The 22,485-nt window shown below is 60.4% G+C and overlaps 1 protein-coding gene across 1 annotated transcript; it reads right to left on the minus strand.

The window, feature by feature from the left end:
• Positions 1-5,865: 5,865 nt before the first annotated feature.
• On the minus strand, positions 5,866-15,823 carry MYMK (myomaker, myoblast fusion factor). The gene is made up of 5 exons (XM_025475712.3): positions 15,538-15,823; positions 11,309-11,423; positions 10,302-10,450; positions 7,252-7,368; positions 5,866-6,582 (listed from the first exon to the last, which is right to left on the minus strand). Exons 1-5 carry the CDS (start codon positions 15,670-15,672, stop codon positions 6,433-6,435), a joined length of 666 nt encoding a protein of 221 aa, XP_025331497.1. The 5' UTR covers positions 15,673-15,823; the 3' UTR covers positions 5,866-6,432.
• Positions 15,824-22,485: the final 6,662 nt, after the last annotated feature.

Genomic DNA, 22,485 nt, shown 5'->3' on the forward strand with positions numbered 1-22,485 from the left:
CTTCAGGCGGGACGGCCCGGCCTGCCCAGCCGGCTCTGAACACGGGGTGGTCCCAGCCATCGACTGGCTGCCTCCTGGGAGGGGATCATCTCAGTGTTCCCGGCCCTTGGCTCCCTGGAGGGCACCTGCTGAGCACCTGGTGGGTGATGTGGAGCTTGCGTTCCTGCTCACCCCAGCCGAGATGGCAGCTGTGCTGGTCAGACAGAGAGTTCCATGTGCCCCTGCCAGCCCTCCTGAGCCAGGACGTGTTTGGGCAGCAGTGGGGTGGGGCGTGGGAAAGGTGCCAGCCCACCCACTGCCCTGCCAGGCGGCCCCAGCAGGATAAGCAAGCATCTTGACTTCTAGAGGCGTTGGGGGAGGAAGGGAGCCCCGGGTCACACAGCTCTGGGGAGTGGGCAGCCCAGAGCCGTTTCCTTTCCAACACTTGGCCTCTCCATCCTGCTCCTGGTGTGCAGGTCAGCAAGGGGTCAAGGCCAAGGCTTCTGAGGTTACGCACTAGCTGTTTATCAAGTGCGGTCCCTTCAAGGAGCCAGGACTCTGTCCTTGCCAAGACATGGAGAAACCCGCCCATTCGTTTGTTGGGAAATATTTGTTAAGTGTGCGGAGAGTCGCCTACATCCTCCCTCGCAGCCTTGGCCCCTGGAACCCCCCCTGACCTGCCCCCTCCCCCACTCCTGGGCCACAGACGGACCCTGCTCGACCTTCACCCTCTCCTTGGACGGCTGCTCCTGGGTCCTCCAGGTGGCCAGCGACAGCTGTTCTGCAGAGCCTTCCCTAACCCCCATGCCCTCACTCAGCTCTGTCCCCGCTAGCTTATGGGGCTGGCTGGCTCCCTGCAAAGCCCCGAGGTTGGGCAAGCCACTTGGGATGGGTGACCCCCCCAGGAAAGGGGATGTTCAGGGGAGTCCAGGGCAGATATTGGGGAGATAGAGACCCTAGGGAAGAGCTGCTGACAAGAACGCCAGGGCATGGATACCCCATGGCCCCTTATCCACAAGGCTGTACCCAGCACACGCTGGCTCTGAGGTCCTGTTCACATGCTCAGGCGACTGCAAGGCCGCCCCCCTGCCCCAAGAGAGGCCAGGTGGGGAGCCCTGTGTGGCCTCCTGCCCCCTCCACCTTTGGGCCCTGAGCATGCCAGGCCCAGCCCATCCAGCTCCCTCTGGGCCTGGATCACAAGCCTGGGACAGAAGACAGGACAGTGGTTCCTTGGTTCTCTTGAGGTTTTGACAGGGAGGAGGCAGGAGGTTGGGGAGGTTCAGGGCACGGAAGGCCATCAGCTCAGAACCGTGGCTCAGTGCAGCCGTCACAGGCGAGGCTCCGGGGCTGGGCGTCCGCAGGCTCACATGGCTCAGTCCACTTTGCTTTTCCAGTTTCAGTCTCAAACTTGCCTCTTCCAGGTAGCCTTCCTTTTTAATTATTTTTTTAAAAGATATTATTTATTTATTCATGAGAGACACAGAGAGAGGCAGAGACACAGGCAGAGGGAGAAGCAGGCTCCATGCAGGGAGCCTGATGAGGGACTCAATCCCAGGACCCCAGTATCATGACCCGAACTGAAGGCAGACACTCAACCACTGAGCCACCCAGGTGCCCTAGCCAGGCAGGATCCTTGCTTACTTCCTTGATCCATAATTCTCAATCCACAATCCACAATTGGTTTGAAGTGTTTTGTTTCCTCAGCAAATGAGGGCATTTGGTGAATGTTCCCTGACGGTCAGGACCCCTATACTTGTTCCCCCCTACTCCCCTGCTTGCCCATGACCACGGGTAACAAAAATAATGATGCCATTTCTTAAAATGCCATTGAAACAATGCCATGCTAAGTGTTTTGTATTCAGTGACCTCATTTAATCTTGGCAACACCCGTGCGAAGTGGGCGCTAGTACAGAGGGGGACGCGGGGGCCCAGGGAGCCAGGAGGGAGCTGGGGGCCTGCCTGCAGTCACAGAGGGAGAGCTGGAGCCCGTGCCTGTTCCCTCACTTCTATACCTGACCTCCCAGCCCAGCCTCCTGCTTCCTCTCTCAGCCTGTTTTACTTTCCCGAGACCAGTCTGGCCAGACTCTGACTCAGTTTACCTCATCGGGCCTGAGTGGAGCAGTAGGTGAGGCCTCTGTTCCCAGTCAAAGGTGAGGAAGCCTGGTGTGGAGATGGGACAAAGGGGGCCCCAGGGCGCTGAGCCGGGAGGGGTCCCTGAGGCGTGTGCCCTGCAGGGCCGCTGAGCAGCGTGCTTTGGTGACCAGCTGACCCTCTCCCGGGAGGCCGTGACGCCCGGCATTCCTGCTGCCTCTGCACAAGCACAAGTGGTCTCGCCCACATACCTGGCGCTCCTCCCTGCAGCTCCCTCCTCCCTGAAGCTCTGGGTTGCTTTCTTACGGGTCTGGGCCAAGCCCCTGTGGCCTAGCCTGGGGCGGATTCCTGCCGGTGCTGGCTTTCCCTAACTACAATCACAGCCCCGCTGAGGTAGATGGGGAGCTGTAAAGCCTTTTTAAAAGGGGCAATAAAAGTTTTGGGTTTCAGATGGTCTCACTGAAGAAGAGAGTAACAGAGACGGGAAATGTCAGTAGCAGACAAAGGCCAAAGCGCACAGGCTGGCCTCAGATGAAGCACCTCCTTCTGAGCAAACAGGCGGCGGCAGCCCTCACCCCAGCCCCAGCCCGGGAGGCAGATGGGCCCCTACAACACACATGTGTTGTCCTAAGTGTTCGTAATACTTCTCTGCTGGCCACGGAGGAGGTGTGCACTCCAGCTCCATCTGAGCCCTGCATGCGTGGTGTATGTGTGTGTGCACTTGCACGTGCATGTGTGTGCATGGGAGACGGCGAGTGCCTGGGCCTGGGGTACATGTATGTGTGTGTGTGTGTGTGCACGTGTATGTATGTGCATGGGAGACGGTGGGTGCCTGGGCCCGGGGTACACATGTGTGTGTGCATGTGTGTGTGCATATGTGTGTATGGGAGAGGGTGGGTCTCCTGGTCCTGAGGTACACGTGTATGTATATGTGTATGCATGGAAGATGGCAGGTACCTGGGCCTGGGGTACATGTGTGTGCATGTGTGTGCATGGGAGACAGGGGTGCCTGGCCTGGGGTACACGTGTGTGTGTATGCACGTGCATGTGTGTGCATGGGAGACGGCGGGTCGCCTGCACCTGAGGTACACGTGTGTGTATGTGTGTGCATGGAAAATGGCAGGTGCCTGGGCCTGGGGTACACATGTGTGTGCATGTGTGTGCATGGGAGATGGGGGTGCCTGGCCTGGGGTACACGTGTATGTGTGCACATGCATGTGTGTGCATGGGAGGTGGTGGGTGCCTGGGCCTGGGGCACATGTGTGTGTGTGCACGTGTATGTGTGTACATGGCAGATGGTGGGTGCCTGGGCCCGGGGCACACGTGTGTGTGTGCACATGTGCATATGCATGTGTATCAATGGGAGGTGGATGATGCCTGGGCCCGGGGCACACAAATGCTCCAGCAGGGGCATCGGCTGCGTCTGCTTCTTGCTCTGCAGGGTCCAGGGAGGCCTGTGCCCAGCCCAGCCCCCAGGTCCTGGGGCGACCCAGTGGGAGGGACAACATCCTGCTTATGTGTCTTGTGCACTGCAGCCCCTCTGCCGGTGTCACTTGATGTCACTCAGGACGCCCAAACCCGCATATCAGGGAGCTGCCTGGTTCCTTTCGTTTCTGGTGGATGTGCTGTCCCAAGCCATAGACGCTAGCCATAGCCATAGGGAGAGGGTTGCCCCATAAAATCCAGGGCACCATTTCAAATACAAATTTCGGGTGAACAGTCAATACTGTTTTAGTGTAAGTATGTCTCACATAAACAGGTCCCAAATGTGTGGGAGCTGGGCAGGCAAAATCATTATTTTTTATCTGAAATTCATGTGTAACCACATGCCCTGTATTTTATCTGCAACCTTACACATGTAAACGTAAATTAATTAAAACAAACTGATATTTAGCACCTCTGTAGCACAAGCCACATTTCAGATGCTCTAGAGTACGTGCGGCTGGAGAGCAGGGTGGCCCCAAGCATCTCTCTGTCAGGAAAGCAAGTTCTGCCCACTGGCTGCTCTGGGCCTGTGGGTGACCTCTGGGGCTTGGCATTTGGCCCGCGCTGGAGGGCAGCTCAGGGCCCCGGTTCCCTAGTCGTCATCAGGGGTGAGGTAAGTCCTGTCCAGAGCCCACGGGGGTCGGAGAGGGCCCTGGAGGTTCTTCCTGGCCCCAGGAGCCGTGACTTTCAGATTCTAGGGCAGGAAGACCCCGGCGCATCCCCCTCACCCCAGCCCTTGGCCAGAGCCCCCACGATGTCAAAGTGGGCCTGTGAACCAGAGGAAGATGGCACTAGGAGAAGTAAGACGCTGGGGACAGCCACTGCCCAGCGCCTGGTGTCCAAGGGACCAGGCCCAGCCACCCGCATCCTGGCCCTCGGTGTTCTCGTCTGCACAGTGGGGTCTCCACGGTGCTGACCCTGCTTGGAGTGGCACAGCGGGCCGTGAGCCCGCGCGGCAGACGGGGCTGATGGCTGGAGCGCGCCTCCTAATTGTCCATGACTTACAGACTTGGCTGGGCTCCCAGACAGCCTCATAAATCAGCGCAGCCACAGTGAGTAGCCTGTTAGTGCGGCCCTTATGCGCTTGGCAGGCCCCTCACCTTCTCCCTGCTCGGGAGCATCCCACTGCATCCAACTTTCCATGTGCTGCTGCAGAGCTGGGAGCTGGGATGTGCTTGCGGGGCATGGGGGGCCAGGGGGAGGGGAGGGGTGATGGGGTGGGGAGGCTGGGGAAGGAAGGGCAGAGGCTGGCCACTTTGTGGATGCCTGTTCCCCAGAGTGAGGCCCTCAGGCCCCTGGCATGGCCCCCAGAGCCTCCTCTTTCCTTCCCGCTCTGTCTCCCCTGCAGACGTGGGAGACAGGCTGGATGAAAAGATGCTGTTTCCAGGGTGTCCTGCCTCTTTGCGGGGTGAGCATGTTCCTGTGGTGTGCAATGTGTACGGTGCGTGGTGCAGGTGTGCCTGCGTGCACATCCTCCTCCCCCCGACCAGACAAGAAGCCACTGGAAGCACATCTGCCCCTTGCTGCGGCAGGGAAGGGCAGGGCCCCGTCCGTCTGGGGGGGCTGGCCCTGAACCTGTGCTCATCTGGGAAGAAGAGTGATAATGCACCCCTGCTCCCTGGGCCTGCCTGGCCGGGACTCTGAGGGGCAGTGGGGAGAACCGAGTGGCTGTTCTGGCGTCCCTGGGCTATCAGGAGAGAAAGAGGCTGAGCCAGGTGGAGGCTGTGGGGGTCCAGGCACCCAGGCTGGGGACCTCCGGATGGTCAGGAAGGCTGACAGACCTTGTCCCCGGATCTCTCCTGGCCCCCCAAGGTGAGCAAGAGGTGACTTTAGGACAAACAGCCAGCTGCCCTCCCAATGGGCTGTGGGAGTGGGCGTGCACCGCCTGGAAACACAAACAGGCCCCAGACAGGTGTAGGTAACTTCCTGCCTGACACATGTGCCCACATCATTCGGGAAGGCGGGGTGGGCCAGGCTGCTGGGGAGGCTCAGGTTTGTGAGGTGATGTCTGGGAGGCCTGCTCCCGCCACCCCTGGGGCCCAGTGCGGACAGGCTCTGTGCCAGAGCTCGCTGACCTCCCCACGCCCTGCGGCAGTCTTGCCCCATGTGCCCGGCCCGGGAGGGCCCACTGGCCTCTGCTCAGGGACCCCCTTCCCAGGAGAGAGTGCTGTGTGCTCGGCGCATTCAGGGGACCGGCCATGCGGCAGCTCCTGGACCAGCAGATGTAGGCTGGGGCCTAGCCTGGTGCTCACCTGCTTGGGGCCTCGGGCTCCTGTCTATAGGATGCAAGGATCACACTTTGCCATGGACTTGTTTTAAGAATTAGAGCAGGGGATGAGAAGACAGGGCACACAGTGGGGTCAGGTATTGAGGACCCGGCTGGAGAGGTGGCCACGCAGGCCTGGGCCAGGGACAGAGCTGCCCCGCAGACCGCGGCTTCCTGATGGGTTTGCACAGAGCCTGGGGCATGGGACAGAAGCAGCGATGCCAATTTCCAAGAGAAAACAGATGTTGTGAGGAGGGCGTGGGCAGAACCCCTCTGGCTGGGGCTTGGCCCACACTTTTGGGTGCGGAGGGAAGGGCCGATATGGGGACACGTGCTGGCTCTGGGCTTCTGCAGACACCCATTGGGCAGGACTGGTGGAGGGGGCCGGGGGAGGGAGTGCGCCTTTTTCCAGCATGGTGTTTGGCACTCGGGGGAACCCTAGGGAGTGGGCAGGGTGCTCCCCAAATCCCCAGGGACCCGTCAGGCTCGGAGGGGAGACGAAGCCCCTGGGTACTCCGGGGTCAGGAAGGGCAGGAGGCCTCTCTCTGGGGGCCTGAGATGGGGGCGGGTGGGGGGCTCACGGCGGGCAAGGGCCAGGGGGCCTTGCAAGGTCAGATGCAAGCACAGCAAAGGGTAGAGCAGTCTAGCTTGGCAGGGGGCCCCGCGCTTCCAGCCTTCTTGTTGACCTTGGGGAGCAGGAGGACGAAGGACATGGCCAGGGCACAGTGGTAGAAGCTGTGGACATAGGTGTAATCCCAGTCCTGCAGGGGCGGGGAAGGGGGATCAGTCTGCGGCCCCAGGACACCCCCCCTCGCTCTGTGCCTCTGCTGGCACGCCTGGCATGCCAGGGCACCTGCCGGTCACCCCCCCTCAGGAATCTGGCCACATGCCCTCCTCCAAGGGGCCTCTGCTCAGCGTGCAGCCCACGGGCCGTCCTCCCTGACATCAGAGCCCGGGAGCACAGAAGGTACAAGGTGGAATGTTGTAGCATTGGCATTCGCTGTTGGCAGCGAGGCTGGGGCTCCTCCTTGCCTCCCTTCTCCCCCTTCCTCCCTCTCCTTCCTCCTCCTCCTTCCTCCCTTCTCCCTTCTTCCCCTCCCTCCTCTTCCCCTCCCTCCTCTTCCCTCCCTCTCCCTCCTCTCCCCTTCTTTCCTCCTTCCGCCCTCTCTCCTCCCTACCCCTCCCCTTCCTCCCTCCTCCCCACCCCTCCCCACTCCTCTCCCCCACCACCTGCAGGTACAGACTCCAGCCCCAGGCCCCACATGGGCTGTGCACCTCATCCTAGATACACGCAGACAGTGATAGCCCTGTTCCTGTGATGGACGATACTGTGGTGGGAGGGAGGCACCTCTGCACCCACAGGGAGCGACAGAGGAGGTGGGATGTAATCCTGGTGAGGCCACCCCCTAAGGAGGCCCAGGGCCCCATACCTCAAAAAAGAAGCGCAGCATAAGGGCCAGTGCCCCAAAACAGAGGCCAGGGCCTATCTGCTGGGTGTAGACACTCTTGTCCGGGTACAGACTCTTCTTCTCCTTCATCTGCTGCAGCTGCGGGGAGAGTGGTCATGCAGAGAGGTCACACAGTGGGCACTCTGTGCAGAGTTGGCTGGGGAGCTGGCCCTGGGCATGCATGCATACCTCGCTGTCCTCGGGCAGGAGGTGGGGCTCAGGGAGATGCCCACACGCCCGGTCCCGCGGCTGTAGGACCCAAGGGAGCCCCAGCCTGGATGCCTGAGCAGGACACCCCTGGGCCAGTTTGCCTCATGAGGACCCCCCACCCCTGCCTGCCTCTTTGGGACAGAACAAGACTGCCCTTGCACCTGCACCTCTGCCCACCAGCAGGGACGCCCAGGGGACCAGACACAGCCCACCACAGGGTCCACTGGGCTACCCATGGGTTGGTCCACGAGAACCTTCAGCTGCTGCTAGATAATGACCTATCCTAGCACTTATGAGACAACCTGAGCAGCTCGTGAACCTTTGCTTGCTCAGGTACCCATGTTAGTGGAAGGCTCGAGCAGGCGTGGATGAGTAAAAAGATGGGCTCAGGGGTCTCTGAGGGCACAGCCAGTTGAGCCTCTGACTCTGGGTTTGGCTTAGGTCCTGAACTCACGGATCATGGGGTCAAGCACTCAGGGGGGAGTCTGCATAAACATTCTCTTCCCCTTGCTCCTCCCCCACTCGCTGGCTCACTATCTCTAAAATAAGTAAATAAATCTTAAAAAAAAATTTAAAAATGGCTCCACATACACAGAAAACGTGCATAAATGTAGGTTCACCTCCTGGATCCCCAAAGCCCTGGGGCCAAGGTGTTTTGGGGGCACAGGACATTTAGGATGGCAGCGACAGAACAGCTGTGTGCACCATGTGCCCTGAGGCCCCCATGGGCTGGGGCACTGACCCCCACCCCGGCTGCAGAAACCCACCAGCTGGAGCACACAGAGACGGTGTATAGCCTCGTGCTGGGTCGGGGCTCGGCCACCGGAGTCTGGTGTCTAGTTTTCTGGAATTTGTTGTTGCCGATAAGACATCAGTACCTGCTCGGGCACTGTCAGCACATGGGTGCAGCTAGGGGGACCCCGGGGGCCCGGGGTCATGCCCTGCAGCCCCCACACCCACCTCTCTCTGCTTCCTCTCCCTGAGGCTACTGCTCCCCACCTCTGGCTCAAGAAGGGACGAGCCTCCGGGAGAAGAAAACCACCCTCATTCCAGGAAACAACTGCCCTTGGAAATCCAAAATAAACTCCATGTTAAATGGTCTGAAAAACACCATTTGAGCCCCAGATGCAGGGAGCCAGGCAGACCTCCTGGTTCCTGCGGCTGGATCCACAGCCCGGGGGCTGTGGCGCTTCCCAGGGACACCTGTAAGTGTCACCCCTTTGGGCTAATCACCATCCAACTCCAATTCAGACCTGCCAGGATCTGTGGGAGGAATGGACCCTCCAGCACAGACCAAGAGCCCACCCTACTTCCTGCCGGGGGTGGGGGGGGTGGGGGGGGTTAGCGCATTATCGAAGCCCAGGGCTCTGTGTTTATGCATTCCAGCGTGTTCATTAACTGGTCCTTCTCTGGGGCCGGACACAGCAGACCCCACATGCCTCCTCAGCTCTCACAGGCAGCTCCAAGGGGCCTCTTGGGTCAGCCCCGGGCCAGCCCTGCGTCCCCAAGTTGGAGTGAGGAAGAGGCTACTCTCCTTCCCTTTTCTTGAGAGAAGTCAAGGCCTGGCCTTGCCCGGTGCTGTGTGACCTCTCGTTGATTGTGACCTCTTGAGCCCTCCTTCCTTCACCAACGGAATGGCGACACAGATCCTTCACTCCCCGGCTGTAGGAGGAACAGGGCTTTCCTTTCCCTCCTGCAGCCATGCAATGGGGTGATGGGCATGTTCTGTCCTACTGGCCCAGCCTGGCTCCTCTTCCCAGAGAACTGCCTTCCTGCTCCCCCAGGTGGCCTGGCTGCGTCCCCATCCCCTGAGGCCCTACATCTTGGCCTTAATTTTGGGTCCTTGAGGGGTGTGTGGCTTGGGCAGGGTCAGACCACACCAGACTAAACCTGCTGCCAGAGCTTGGAGTTGGGACACCTCGAGATTCCAGGTGGGGCTCCAGAGGGGCGAAAATGTGGCAGAGGGATGTCACCCTCGGGGCCCAGGCTGCTGCAGGGCTGGACAATGGGCCCCGCCTCAGGCCTGCCCACAGCCCAGGCCTCTGGTCTGGTCCTTGCAAGGCTCTGCGGCTTCCCTTCTGGGGAAGGGAGTGGCCCTGGGTCCACCCTGCTCTGGCATCTCTCGTCAGCTGGGGGAGTGTAAGTGGCTTTCAGGCCCCACAGCCAGGGAGGGCCTTGATACAGGAGAGGATGCAGGGAGGCCTGGAGATCGCATTAGGGTCTAGTGTGTGCCAGGCCCCAGGGGGCCCAGGGAAGAGACGCCAGCGTTGCAAACTTTGGCCCAGGCTGCCTCAGTGCTTTGGGGCAGTTCCATCGTCCTGCCCACCGCACAACACAGCCTCCCTCCTCACCAGAACCAAACAAACTCAAGGCTCACGGCCTCCTTGAAGTCTTCCCAGATTAACCCAGGCCATTTCCAATTGCTTTTGCATCTCTGAAGCAGTCATTCTCTGCGAAAAATAATACCACTAGTAGTAATAGCTCCTAGGCACTGAGCACATTAGAAGCTAGAAAGTTCTATACTAGTACTTTTAGATGCATTAACTCAATCTTTGAACGAATCCTATGAGGTAGGGATTGGACTGTTCCTGTAACAGCCACTTTTCAGATATAGAAACTAGAGGCAGAGAAGTAGAGTCACTTGAGTTAGGTCCAGAGCTAGTGAGTAAGGATGATACGGACCATGTAGGGGGGTGGGGGGGCTGATGCTCATTGTCTCTGTTTTAGCTGCAGCCCTGAGATGGGAAGTAAAAGGAGTCCTGGAGGTGGAGGGGTCACAGGGTACAGCTGCCCCCGTCCACTGAGGCCCACATGGTACGCACCCACTTTGTGGCGATGATGAGGACAGCCGTGCCAATGGGGCCCGAGTACACCCCGTAGCCCCAGCGGTCATGGTAGATCCGCACGGCGATGGTCAGGACGCCAAACATCACAAAAGTCGACCTCTTGGGTTCGTCGAAGTCAGCCAGTGCTGGGGTGGGAGTGGGGGTAGGGGGAGAGGAACCGGGAGTGGTGAGTGGCCTCTCTGCCCCTCCAGCTACTGCTCCCCCAGAGGCATCCCTTAAGGGCCCCAGTGCGGGGCGCCCCCAGCCTGCGACAAAACCCCATGGCCCAGCCCGGTCCCCCGAGGTCTGAGTTCCGGCTGGCTTTAAGGGACAGACATGGACAGAGTGGCCCAGGCTGCATTTGTGGGAAGCTGCTTTCATGAGTGGGTCAACGTGCACCTGCCTTGAGGGATCCCTGCGCCCAAGACAGAGACCCCTGGGCTGAAAACAGCCAGGTACGAGACAGGAACGATCTGGGTCCTTCCCAGGGCCTGGGCGAATAGCAGGGAGCCCCGTGCCATGGGGACCAGGTGCCCTGGCATCGCCGCGAGATAGCGCTGAGGGAGAAAAAAGTTGCAGAAACAATGTGCTTCTGAGCGATTCCATCCTCGTAATCACCCAAGCTGACAGTGAGGTGCATGAATGCATGTATGAGCCTCTAGAAACGTCTCAGGGGCAAACCCTGACAGGTGAGCAGTGGTCTCCTGGGAGACGGGACAGAGGGGAGCCCTTCCGCTGCTTCCTCCGTGTGGCTCCACCATGTGTGTGTCCAAATGAGCCTTCATGAAGGTGAACGCAGAGAGGGTTGTGAGGATGGGGATCAGGGCACTTAGGGACTGGGCGTTCCTTTCCGTCCCTCGAAGCCCTCCTGGGCCCTCGAAGCCCAGGAGATGGGGGAGGTGCTCCAGATGGGGGATGGGGGGTGAAGTCGGGGGGACAGGGCTGTTTTAGGGAGCCGGCAGGTGGATGGTGGGGAAATGGAGGCCCGGGGCGCAGCCACTCACCCATCAGCGAGACCCACATGCTCAGTGCCGTCCCATAGACGCTGAAGTACTCCAGGACGTCGTGGCGCATGAAGCAGAGCACCGATAGCCCGGGCCCGTTGCACGCGTGGTGGAGCTGCCAGACAAACCCACGGCCTCAGGGGATGTAGGGGATGGCACCCCAGTCATGGGCTGGCACCCCAGCACCCCAGCCCTCAGCACCCCAGCCACAGTCCTGGCCAGCCCTGGCTGCCCACCAGCTGCGAGGCTCGAGCAGGGTCACTTCATGCCTCAGTTTCCCCACCTGAAGGACGGATGCGCTGCCCACTGCTCCCCTCCTGTGATCTTGTGGGGAATTAGAGGAAACAATCCACATGAGGTACGGGGTGGGTGGAGGCACTGGGATGCCCTCTAATGTTCTCTGATGCGACCAGGCAGAGGCCAGGCATTACTCAGGTGAAACCTGTTGAGGTGGGGAGCCCTGCACGTGCTGTCAACACCTGGGTTTGCCAACAACAGGTGCGTGTGCATCCCTTCAATGCTCGCTGGTGTGAGTGGCGCCACGGCCTATCTTTAGGATGCCAGTCGGCTCTTCAGGGGCCTGCGGGGGCCTTTTTTTTCCCCCGACTGCTGGCCCCTGTGGTGACTAGGGTACCCCCTCCTCCCCGCAGAAGTCCTCAGACCTCAGTGGGCACCAAACCCCGGGCAGGGGCTGGGGCAGGGCAGGGGGCGTGTGAAGACTCGGGTTGCTGAGCCGGCCCTGACTTGCTAACTCAGCAGGTCTGGGGTGCAGTCAGGGATTTGCATTTTTAAGAGTTTCTCAGGCTGATGGGAAGCCTGGGGGGCTCAGCAGTTGAGCCTCTGCCTCTGCCTCAGGCCCAGGTCCTGGGATCAAGTCCTGCTTCGGGCTCCCTTTGGGGAGCCTGATTCTCCCTCTGCCTGTGTCTCTGCCTCTCTCTGTGTCTCTCATGAATAAATTAATAAAATCTCAAAAAAAAAAAAAAAGTTTCTCCCTGGCATCTGATCTACTCACGATTTTTAAAGCGAAACGCCCCCTGAGGAGTATTTGCCAAGTGGCCAGCCAATTCCCTCCCAGAAAACAGCAGCTCTCTCCTTGCATGCACACGTTTTATCATCTCAAGTAATAATTTAATTACGGAGCATGATCATTTTGACAAGTTCCACAGGTGATGCACGAGCTTGGGAACCTTCACAATTGACTCTGGGTGAGCCTAGCTCAGCAGGTGGGAGGAGGCAAACAGGAGAGCAGCCCTGGTCTGGAGGACCAGGGGTGTTACAGAGGGAGCAGGAGCCCTGGAGCACCCGGCGAGTCAAGCAAGTAGGGGTGGATTTAGAGCTCCTACTGGTTACAATTACAGGTGACCCACAGTTTGGGTGCACCTAGGAGGCATGAATAGAGGTATAGTGTGCAGAACAAGAGAGGTGAGTGTCCTGGTTCTCTCTGTCCTGGATCAGACCCACCTAGAGAACTGTGTTGAACTCTGGAGGGCACACCATTTGAAGTGACACAGGCAAAGAGGATAGAGGAGAGCAACTAGGCTGTGGACAGGTCTGTTTAGCTGGGGAAACAAGAGCTTCAGGTGGGGCCTGATCAAGGTGCTCAAGGCTCTGTGGGATACAGTGGGGAGAAGGACACTTGCTCCACACGGTTCTGGCAGGCAAGCCCTGTGAGTGACATGGATCTTGTCCTGCTACTTCCAGAACCCCACCTGGCCCTGGCCCCACCTCCTGGCCCCAGCATCTGCTGCATTTGCACCTGCATCTCTCCTGTGTAGCACGGATCACCAAGTATAATCTCAGACTTAGTCACTCTGAGAGCCTTGGGAGTGTCCCCCCTGGGCCCGTTAAGAACAGGAGCATCCAGTCTCCACCCGGCCGTGTGAATGCCGGCTCAGGGAGGCAGGGTTTGCCTTTGGAGGACAGCTGACCCAGGAGGGGCTGCTCCCACCTTGGCTCATCTCGGCTGAACAGGTGGGGAAGCAGACATTCAGGGCAGCGCTGCCTGCCAGGGAGGCTGGGCAGAGGGGTGGTCGGTGCCCAGCCACTGTGTCTGTGAGGCCTGCCTCCTCTCCTGTGCAGGGGTGACTTGACCCTCCCAAGGGTGCGGGCAGGGCTGGAGGGCTGCCGGGGGCTGCTGAGAGACCGCGCAGCCTCCAGGAGCCCACCTAATGGATCCTGGCTTTGTGAGCTCCAGCAAGCAGCTGACTGCCTGGGGCCTCCCCTCCGTCAGACAGGATGCTGTGGGGTGGGCCAGGGGACTCCACATGACAAAGCACATGGCACCATGTTCGGCACAGACACGGTGATTGTCATGGGAGGGTTGTGACCAGAACACAGAAGAAGCCACGTGGGCGGCAGAGGCTGCCATGGTGTTGCCTGGGGCTTGGGGGGAAAGCGGCTGAGTGTGGCTTTGAGGTCGGAGGACATTTGTCCTAGGAGGCAGCTGCCTCTGCCACTCCGGGCAGGCTAGGGTGGGACGGGGTGAGCCTCTGAGGTCAGGCTGGAGGCAGCTGGGAGCCAGCAGGGACGGGTGGCCTGGCAGTGTCTGGGCCCGGCTCCTCCTCCCAGCCCCAAGCCCTCTGTACCCAAAGAGGGGTCCCCAGTCTGCTCTGTGCCTGGGCTTCTCATCTCTCAAACTGGCTTCCTGGAACTCACCCAGACAGGGCTCCCTTCTGGAACTAATGAAACGGCATCAGACAAGATGCCTTCAATGAGCCGAGAGCCAGGGCACATCCCGTATGGACCATGTGATTCGCCTTCTGTGGGACTCGGTTTCTTCATCTGTCAAATGGGCCTGTCATAATCCCAGGCTCATGAGGAGCTGAGAAGACTACATGAGACAGTGTATGCAGAGCACCCGGCACACCCCACAGCCCGGGTGCTGGCTTGTGGCCAGCCCCACTGCAGCTAAGGTCCATCCTGTGCCCATGTGTGGAGGCTGAAGCCCTGGGCAGCCCCCAGCCGCAGGTCCCCTCGCTGCCTATGGGAACGCCAGCCCACGTGCACATGCAGCTTCTCCTGTTGCAGGTAAGCATGGGTGCGGCTAGCTAGGACATTGGCATGACAGGTGTGTGCTCACAGACCTCAGTACCCGGAGCTGCCTCAAGGACCCTGATGCTCACCCGCAGAGGCCCTGCCGCTGGGGAGCCAGGCCAGCCGGCAGCAGGAGGCATGCAATTTTTCACATGTCTGACTCTGCTGTCAGGAGGGGTCTGGGGGAACACTTGCACCCCTGGTCCTTGCTTCTCAAGGGGAGCTGGGCTCGGAGAGGGATGAGTCTGATGGGAGCGAGGGAGCGAGTCCAGCCGTGAGGGTGGGGGACTCAGAGGGATGCTGGTCGGCTCTGAGACACAGATGGGTGATGGGTGGAAGGATGGGTCATCAATTAGGAAGGTAGAGCAATGGTCGATTAGAGAGAGAGGTCCATAGGAGGGTGGGCAGACAGACAAACAGAAGCTTAGGGATGGGAGATACAGCCACAGACATATGGGGGGCCAGGGGAACCAAGCCAGACAGGGAAAGACCAGCAGGGTTGGGACAAGGGCACGTTCTATGGAGACAGAGCTCCAGAGACCAAGAAAGACCTAGACACAGACAGAGTGAAAGACAAAAAAAGGCAGATGCGGAGAAAACCAGTAGAGGAAAACACAGGGGGAGAGAGACCCCCAGGGAGGGGGAGAGGGAGGGAGACAGTCATCCAGGCATATAAACGGAGGAAGAAGGACTCAGAGAGAGACAAGCAGACATGAGCAGGCCCTCCTGAACTGGGGCCAGCTCCGGAATTCTGGAATCAGACTCACCCAGGCCCTACGCATTCCCTAAACCCCACTAACCCCCTCTGGGGCCTGGCTTGGCCCTGTCCTCCCTGCTCAGCCGCCCTGTGCTTGTGGCTGGGACGGGGTGCAGGCGGTGGGCGGCACGGGTGGCCTGGGGTCTGCAGACGGCAAGAGAGGGGGGGCCCTGGAAGCTGGAAGGGCTTGTCCCGGACTGACTCTGGCCCCTTGTGGGCTTGGTCTCGTGTATACCGATCCTGGAGTGACTTCCTGGCACAAATGGGGAAACTGAGTTCCAGAGAGGATGAGGAGGTCCCCCCACCCTCTCTCCCAGTCTCTGGGCTCTTGCTTTCGCCTCCAAATCATTTTTCTTCCTCACCAATATAGGAACGTGGTGTCTCTTCCGCCTTTGGGGAGCATGCCCCGTGTGGGTCCTCCCCCGGGCCCCAGACTTACTGCCACGAAGAACATGGTGAAGAGGTAGACCATGGCCTCCATGTGGAACCGCCGCTTGGCGGCGATGCTGACGGTGGGGAGGAAGGCCAGGCTGCTGAGGGTGGGCAGGAGCAGCTTCGCCGCGAGCGTCCCCATGGGCCAGGGAGGAAGGTGCTGGCTGGGGCTGGGGAGGACGGGAGGGTGCAGGCCTCCCGGGGCCCCAGGGCAGAGAAAACCAAAGGGAGGGGCCTGCTCCTTTCAGTAGGGGCTGCGATGGCAGCTGTGGTCTGAACGCCCTGAAGGGAGGCCGGGATGGGAGCGCACATGTTGAGAGCACATGGACGGGGTCCAACAGCTGATGTGCCATGTGATCAACACTTGTCTCTGATTTTTTTTTTTCCCTGAGGCCAGAGTTGTTGACTCAAGGAGACCCTGCTTCTTTTCTTTGAGGCAACAACTTTGGAGTAAAGTCCCGGTGTACATAAGCCTTAGCTTCTAGCCTCTTTCCTTCCTGGTCCCCTCCCTGGGGCACTCCTGGTCCCCTCCCAGGGAGCCCCTGGTCCTCTTCCCGGGGTGCTCCTGGTCCCCTCCCTGGGGTGCCCCTGGTCTTCTCCCTGAGGAGCCCTGGGTCCCCTTCCCAGAGAGCTCCTTGTCCCCTCCCCAGGGCACTCCTGGTCCTCTCCCGGGGGCGCCCCTAGTCCCCTCCCTGGGGTGTTCCTGGTCCCCTCCCCGGGGCGCCCCTGGTCCCCTCCCCAGGAAGCCCCTGGTCCCCTGCCCGGGGTGTTCCTTGTCCCCTCCCTGGGGTGCCCCAGTCCTTTCCCCAGGACACTTGGGAACCCAAATTGGGCCCATCAGCAGCCTCTGCTGCTCGGGTCATGTGTCCACTGGCGACCAGGGGTGAGCGAACCCAAGGTTTAGTCAATTCTAATCACTAAAGGACCTTGCAGACGAGCATCATGTTTTACCAGCCCACACCCATGTCCCGTTTGCCTGTGCTCCCCCCCATTGGGTTCCTCTGCAACCGGACTAGTGAAATGGCCTTTTCTACTTGGTTACATTGTTTTGCACCTGTAGTAAACAGCAGGATGAACTTGAAAGTGCTCCCAGGATGAGGCGGAGACCTACCTTCTCCAGCATCCCTCCTCTGGCCCTTGGGAAATGACCTTCCCTTGTCCTAGGGGGTCTCAGGGGAGCCATCTGGCAGGTGCCCCCTCAATGGCCCAGGAATGACGGGAGTGGTGAGCTAGGCGGGCAGACTCTCTCTGGCCTGATGGCCTGCTTGTTTCTTGATTGATTGATTTGTTGTCGGCCAAAGAACAACCTTTACTTCCATCGATTTTTCCAACCTGATACAGTTTGCATGTGACAAAATGCACGGATCTGAGTACAGTTTGATGCATTCTGACGAGTGTGTACAGCTTGTGTGGCCACCGTGTATCCCCACCACCCCAGGGTGACCTCGTGCCCTTTGGACTGTAAGCAGGCGTTGCTCTGGCTTCATCTGCATGCCTGACTGTGCCTGTTTCTAGAATTCCTCACAGATGAGACCATGCAGTATGCAGGCTTTGGGGTCTGACTTCTTTTGTGCCACCAATAAGCGAGTGGTATTCTCCTGTGTGGATGTGCTACACTGGAGTGTGGAGTGTGATCGCCCAGTGACAGCAGGAGCCCCTGGTGCTGCTGACCCATCTCAGTGTCCCCACTCTGGGCTTCCGAGACCTGCCTGCACCTCCTTTCCTTCCATAGGGGAGCAACCAGACCCCCTTCCCATAGATCTCGTTTTTGTCTTCAGCTGCCTGGACCCCAATCTCTGCCGTTTGCAGCGAGGCCTTTGGTCATGCCATTTTTCTGCTTTCATGACTTCCAAGGCACCTGCATCCTTGGGGTGAAGCGCAAGTGTTGAGGAGACCACCGGGCACACCCACCACACCCCTGGGTCTCTGCCATCTCCCCAGACCCTGTCTCTCCTCCTAGCCCCCCACCTCCCCTGCAAGAATGTGCTTCCTCCCCCTCCTCTTTATGGTTGCTGGCTAAACAGCACCGTCTGTGGGGAAGGCTGCCCCCCGGCCTGGCGCCCAGGCAAGCCGAGGTGCTCCTCCTTGGGCCCAAGCCTGGCACACGGTAGGTGTTCAACAAACACTGGCTGAATGAATGGCTTTGTTCAAGGAATGAATGAAAGTCCAAGGAGGCCAGGCTCCTGCACATTGCAGTCTGGCACTTAGGAGGCCCCTTCCCTCTCCAAATGGGAAAACCAGATCCTGCTGTGTGTGCAGCTCTAGGCAGGGCAGGAGGCAGGCGACCCCATGTGGGCTGTCACGCAGGCCGGCTCTCCCTGCCCACCTCTCCAGCCCTTACTCGCACCCAGCCCCCAGCCCCAGCTCCCAGGGGGAATACATACCCTGTGGTGTGGAAATGCAAGGAGATGTCAGGTGCTCAGAGAACTCTCTGGAGCCATCAACCCTGCTCAGAAGCAGGAAAACATTCCACAGTTGGTTTTGTGCATGAGTGTGTGTGTGTTTTCTTTGCAGCTGTAAACTCCAGGGCCAGGGCTGTAAGCTTGGGGAAGGGAAAAAGAGAAGGGGGAGGTGTTGGAGGAACGCAAGGGTGGGGTTGGCTGTACATGTGTTGCAGTGATTAAGGCAGAAGGGGGCTGAGGGGGGCTGCCCCCGAGGGGGAAGACAGGTGACCAGGCCTGGGGCAGCCTGAGGAGCCCCTGCAGACCGGCAGGAAGTCCAAGTAGAGCGGAGAGGTGGGGGCGGCCCACATGTGGCTCCCCTCCGAGACCCAGCCGCCTGGAGACCGACCAGCTGGCTCGGGGGAAGGCGTCCAGCTCTGAACAGGACTGAAATGACCCTCGGCTCTCCCTGCAGCCGGGGAAGCCACAGGCCTGGGGGCTGGGGAGGGGGAGGCAGAGTGGAGGACACTGGCTAGCTGCTTTGAGGGTGGTGTCGCCCTGGGTGGTGTGCGGGCTGGGACGGGGCTGGGCTGGGAACCCACTCAGCCTGGGGAAGACTCAACCGGGGGCCTGAGCTGCGGGTGTGCAACCTGTCCCCATCCTCCCTACTGTCCTGTGGCCTCTGCCTGCCAGCCTGCCATGGTCACCCCCTGCCCTGCCACCTGCTCATGCTTGGGCCGCACCCGAGCCCACAGGCCGCACACCCTCCTTCTGCCCGGACATCGTCATGGCTTGGGCCTTCCCCATTCGTATTGTAGCCCTCAGCCTCCCCTGACCCCCACCGGGGTGCAGTCTCTCCCTTCTAACCCCCCGCCCCCCCCCCCCCCCCCACTGTATGCATCTTGAAAACTGCTCGTACATACAGACGCTGCTTCAGCGCCGGCCATGTGTAGGGCTCTGTGCCAAGCACTCTTCCTACTTTGTCCTGTCGGGTCCCGTCAGCAGCCGGGGGGTGGGGGGCGCTGTCTCTGCTGCCCCTATGTCACAGGGCAGGAGACTGAGGCCCAGAGAGGAGCAGGGCCTGGCTCCTGGCACATGCTCCTGTCACCGAATGTCCCAGGATGGCCTGGCCTCCCTGCCCAGTCCCAGGCAGCATCCCCCCTCCACCCAGCAGATGGCGCCGGCCCCAGGGGGACGCTGCGGAGGTAGTGGTGGGGTGGCTGCAAGGGGAGCCCACTGCCCGCACCCCCTTCCCTCGCCCCCTTTGCTGCTGTGGAGAAGGGCCGGTTTTATAGAGGTGCTGAAATGCCTGGAATGCCACACAGCTCCCGCCTCCCGGACAGCTGTCTGTCTGCTTGGTCGGGCCCAGAGAGCCGAGCCAGCTGCTGCGCCTGCGTCCTCCAAGTTGGGAATACCCGGCCCACAGCTCTCGGGCGCCCCAGAGCACAGCAGCCCTGCACCTCGGCTCTTTGAGCAGGGCCCATTGAGGCACCCCTGCCCCTGGCGGGAGGGGGTCTGGGCTTTGACACTTTCCAGCTCGTCCCTCGGGGGCCTCCCTGCCCCCCCCGAACGCCAGGCAGGGCGTCTGCTCTGGGCACATGTCTATATGTGTCTACAACGGAGCTTGCGATGGCCATCCTGTGTTGTCCTCAGCTGCGGGCTGAGAATTAGCAGCCTCTCTGAGCACCTGCCAGGAGAGCCGAGCCGGGGCCTCCCCCCGTGCCCCACGGGGTTGCCGGAATGCTGATGAGCATGTGGCGCTCTGAGCAGTAGCCCGTCCATCTGTCTGGCCCTGGGGCTTTGTGTCCCTGGAGCTCCAGTGGCAAGCTCACTTCCTGGCCATGGCAAGGCTTCTCGGGCCCCTGACCTTCTTCTGTATTTGGGTGGAAAGGAGCCTCTTGTGGAATCTGAGAACCAAGGAGGCCCACACGCTTCCTGGGTGCCCCTGCTTGAACTTTCAAGCTTTGGCCTAACAGAGGATGCCAGTGCTTCTGGCTGAGAAAGGACAAGGAAACAGAGAAGCCCATGTTTTGGTTCAGACTCCCACCTGCTGACCCCCAGTGGTCCAGACTCCTACCTGCTGACCCCCAATGGTCCAGACTCCCACCTGCTGACCCCCAGTGGTCCAGACTCCCACCTGCTGATCCCCAGTGGTCCAGATTCCCACCTGCTGACCCCCAGTGGTCCAGACTCCCACCTGCTGATCCCCAGTGGTCCAGACTCCCACCTGCTGACCCCCAATGGTCCAGACTCCCACCTCCCATTTCTCCCAGTGGTCTACAAGAGGAAGCTCTTCCTGAGTGTCCAGCCCCAGGGCCCAGGGCAGAGAAAGCTGTCCTCTGGGGCCAGTCCTCTTCTGGGTCTGGCCATTCACCTCCAAGCTGGCCAGATGGCCCTTCGGTGGCCCAGTGCCTGCTGGGTGGGAAAGCTCAGAAGGTACCTGGCACGCCCTGGGCCCTGGACAGAGAGCAGACAGGAGGACAGGCAGAACACTGAGGGAGATGGTGCAGGTGGGCGGCCCTCGAGACTGTGTCGGCTGGCCTCTGGGTGCCAGGGGCAAGGGGCCACCTCACACAGGCTTCTTCCCTCTACAGGACAGCACCTGGCTCCCAGGGAGACTGTTCCCCCGCCAGCACCCCAACTGGTCACCCTATGGCCCACCCGTGCCCCTCCCGGGCCCTGGATCTATTCTTTGCTCTGAGCCGCCTGTTCCTTGCTCTTCCGCCTGCTTTCCCAGGCCCTTGCCCAGCATTCAGTAGAAATGGGCCTCTTCTGTTTCCAAGCGTCTCCCAGAGATCCAGAAGGCTCTGGTGGAAAGACAGTCTCCTTCTAAAACACAGGTGTCTCCGGCACCCCTGTCCTGGGCAGGGCCCCAGGCGGCAAACTGCGTGGGTGGTGGGTGGGGACGCTGTCTGTGGCAAAGGGCTGGGTGGTGTCAGCAGGCCAGCAGGCAGCTCTGCCTCAGGACAGTGGAGGACTCCCACAGGACAAGGAGGTCCTGGCTTCAGGAGCTGCCGCATAAGCCCACCCCTTTATTTATTGAGCACCTACTACGCACGAGGCCCCACAGAGTGGCAGTGTGAACCAGGAGCAGCCCCTGCTCTGTGGGGTCCTAGCTACCAGTCAGGAAAGATCATTCTGGCCAACGTGGGAAGTCTCAACGAAGTGCTGGGGCAGAAGATCATTGGGGGGCGTTGAGCATGTCCAGACGGGTACAAAAGAAGGGCCCTGAGAGTGGGGACCAGGACCCGAGGTGGGGGGCTTGGAATCACTTCTTGCAGTGACTCTCTGGGGAGCCCAGACACAGTTGGAATCACAGGAGGGACGGAGGAGGCAGTGACTCCACTAGGTGATTGTGGGGCTGGGTGCCAAGTGGAGGGACCTTTGCTCAAAATGCAGGATGGGGTTTTTCTTCCCTCTGCAGATTCTCTGGCCTGATGGTGCTATTTTTTTATTCGAGGTTTAGTACCATGTTCCTTTGGGCGCAAGGATACTCCTGGGATGAGCGCTCAGTCTTACATGTAGCCAGGACCCCACCCTGAGACTCAGCCTCACCCCAGCCCCTTGGTGTGCAGAGGGCGGCTGCGGTTGCCGGGTCAGGGCTGGGGGGCCAGGGTGGGTGGTCAAGAAGAACCTGGGAGGTGGAGAGAGGTAGATGGTGCGTGAGCCGAGGCCCCATCGCTCCATCTGGTGTCACTTCCAGAACACGGACTCCAAGGTGACATTGTTCAGACTTTCACACGGTGACGGCAGAGCCTCGACCCCAAACGGGGTCCCTTGTGAGCAGGGGCTGGGCTGCGGTCCTGGTTCTGTGTGGTGCAGCCGGCTGGAAGGCTCCTCCTTTGGGCTCCTGCTCCCAGAGCCTGGCCGGGACCCTGTGAGGTGGGTCCTGGGGCACCCGATGTCGGCTGGCCCAGGAGCTCTACCCTTACCAGTTCCACACTCAGAGCACCATGAGGCCTTCAGGGAGGTGCTTCCCGCCTATGCTTTATTCATTCATTCTTCACCCCTCCCCAAATTCTTAGGGTCTCTGGGGCCCCCAGAATCTTCCCTGGCTCTTAAGGTCCCCCCCCACCGACATCCCCACGCCACCAGCAGATCAAGCAGCAGCTGTAGCTCCCCTTGAGTCTGGAGCCTGGGGCTCAGCGGGGTCACGAAGGGGAGAGCCTTGGCGGGTTCCTTGAGGTGGAGGGGGGTGGGGTGGAAGTGTGGGGGGCCCTGGGTCACACACCTGCAGGAGGTCACGAAGCCGGGGGGGGGGGGGTGTGCGGGGAAGGGGGTGGGGTGGCAGGCCTGGCTCCCAGGCGCTGTCCTGACCGGCTAAGAGAAGGCGCAGGGGGTGTTTATGTCGGTTGGCTGTGGGGTCCCTCCCAAGGGAAACCATTAGTCACCCTGGCGCTGGCTGGATGCAGAGCCAGAAATGCCAGGAGTTTGGGGACCGTGCCAGGGGGTGCAGGGCCCTGGCGCTTGGCTGCAGGGGAGGGGATGGTGGCTGAGGCCTCCAGCAAGCACTGGTGTGGTCTGTCGCATGTCCATGAGGGGCCAGGGGCTGCGGTGGGGGGCGGGTGACAGGC

Source organism: Canis lupus, chromosome 9 (genome assembly GCF_003254725.2).
Source record: "Canis lupus dingo isolate Sandy chromosome 9, ASM325472v2, whole genome shotgun sequence".
Taxonomy (NCBI): domain Eukaryota; kingdom Metazoa; phylum Chordata; class Mammalia; order Carnivora; family Canidae; genus Canis; species Canis lupus.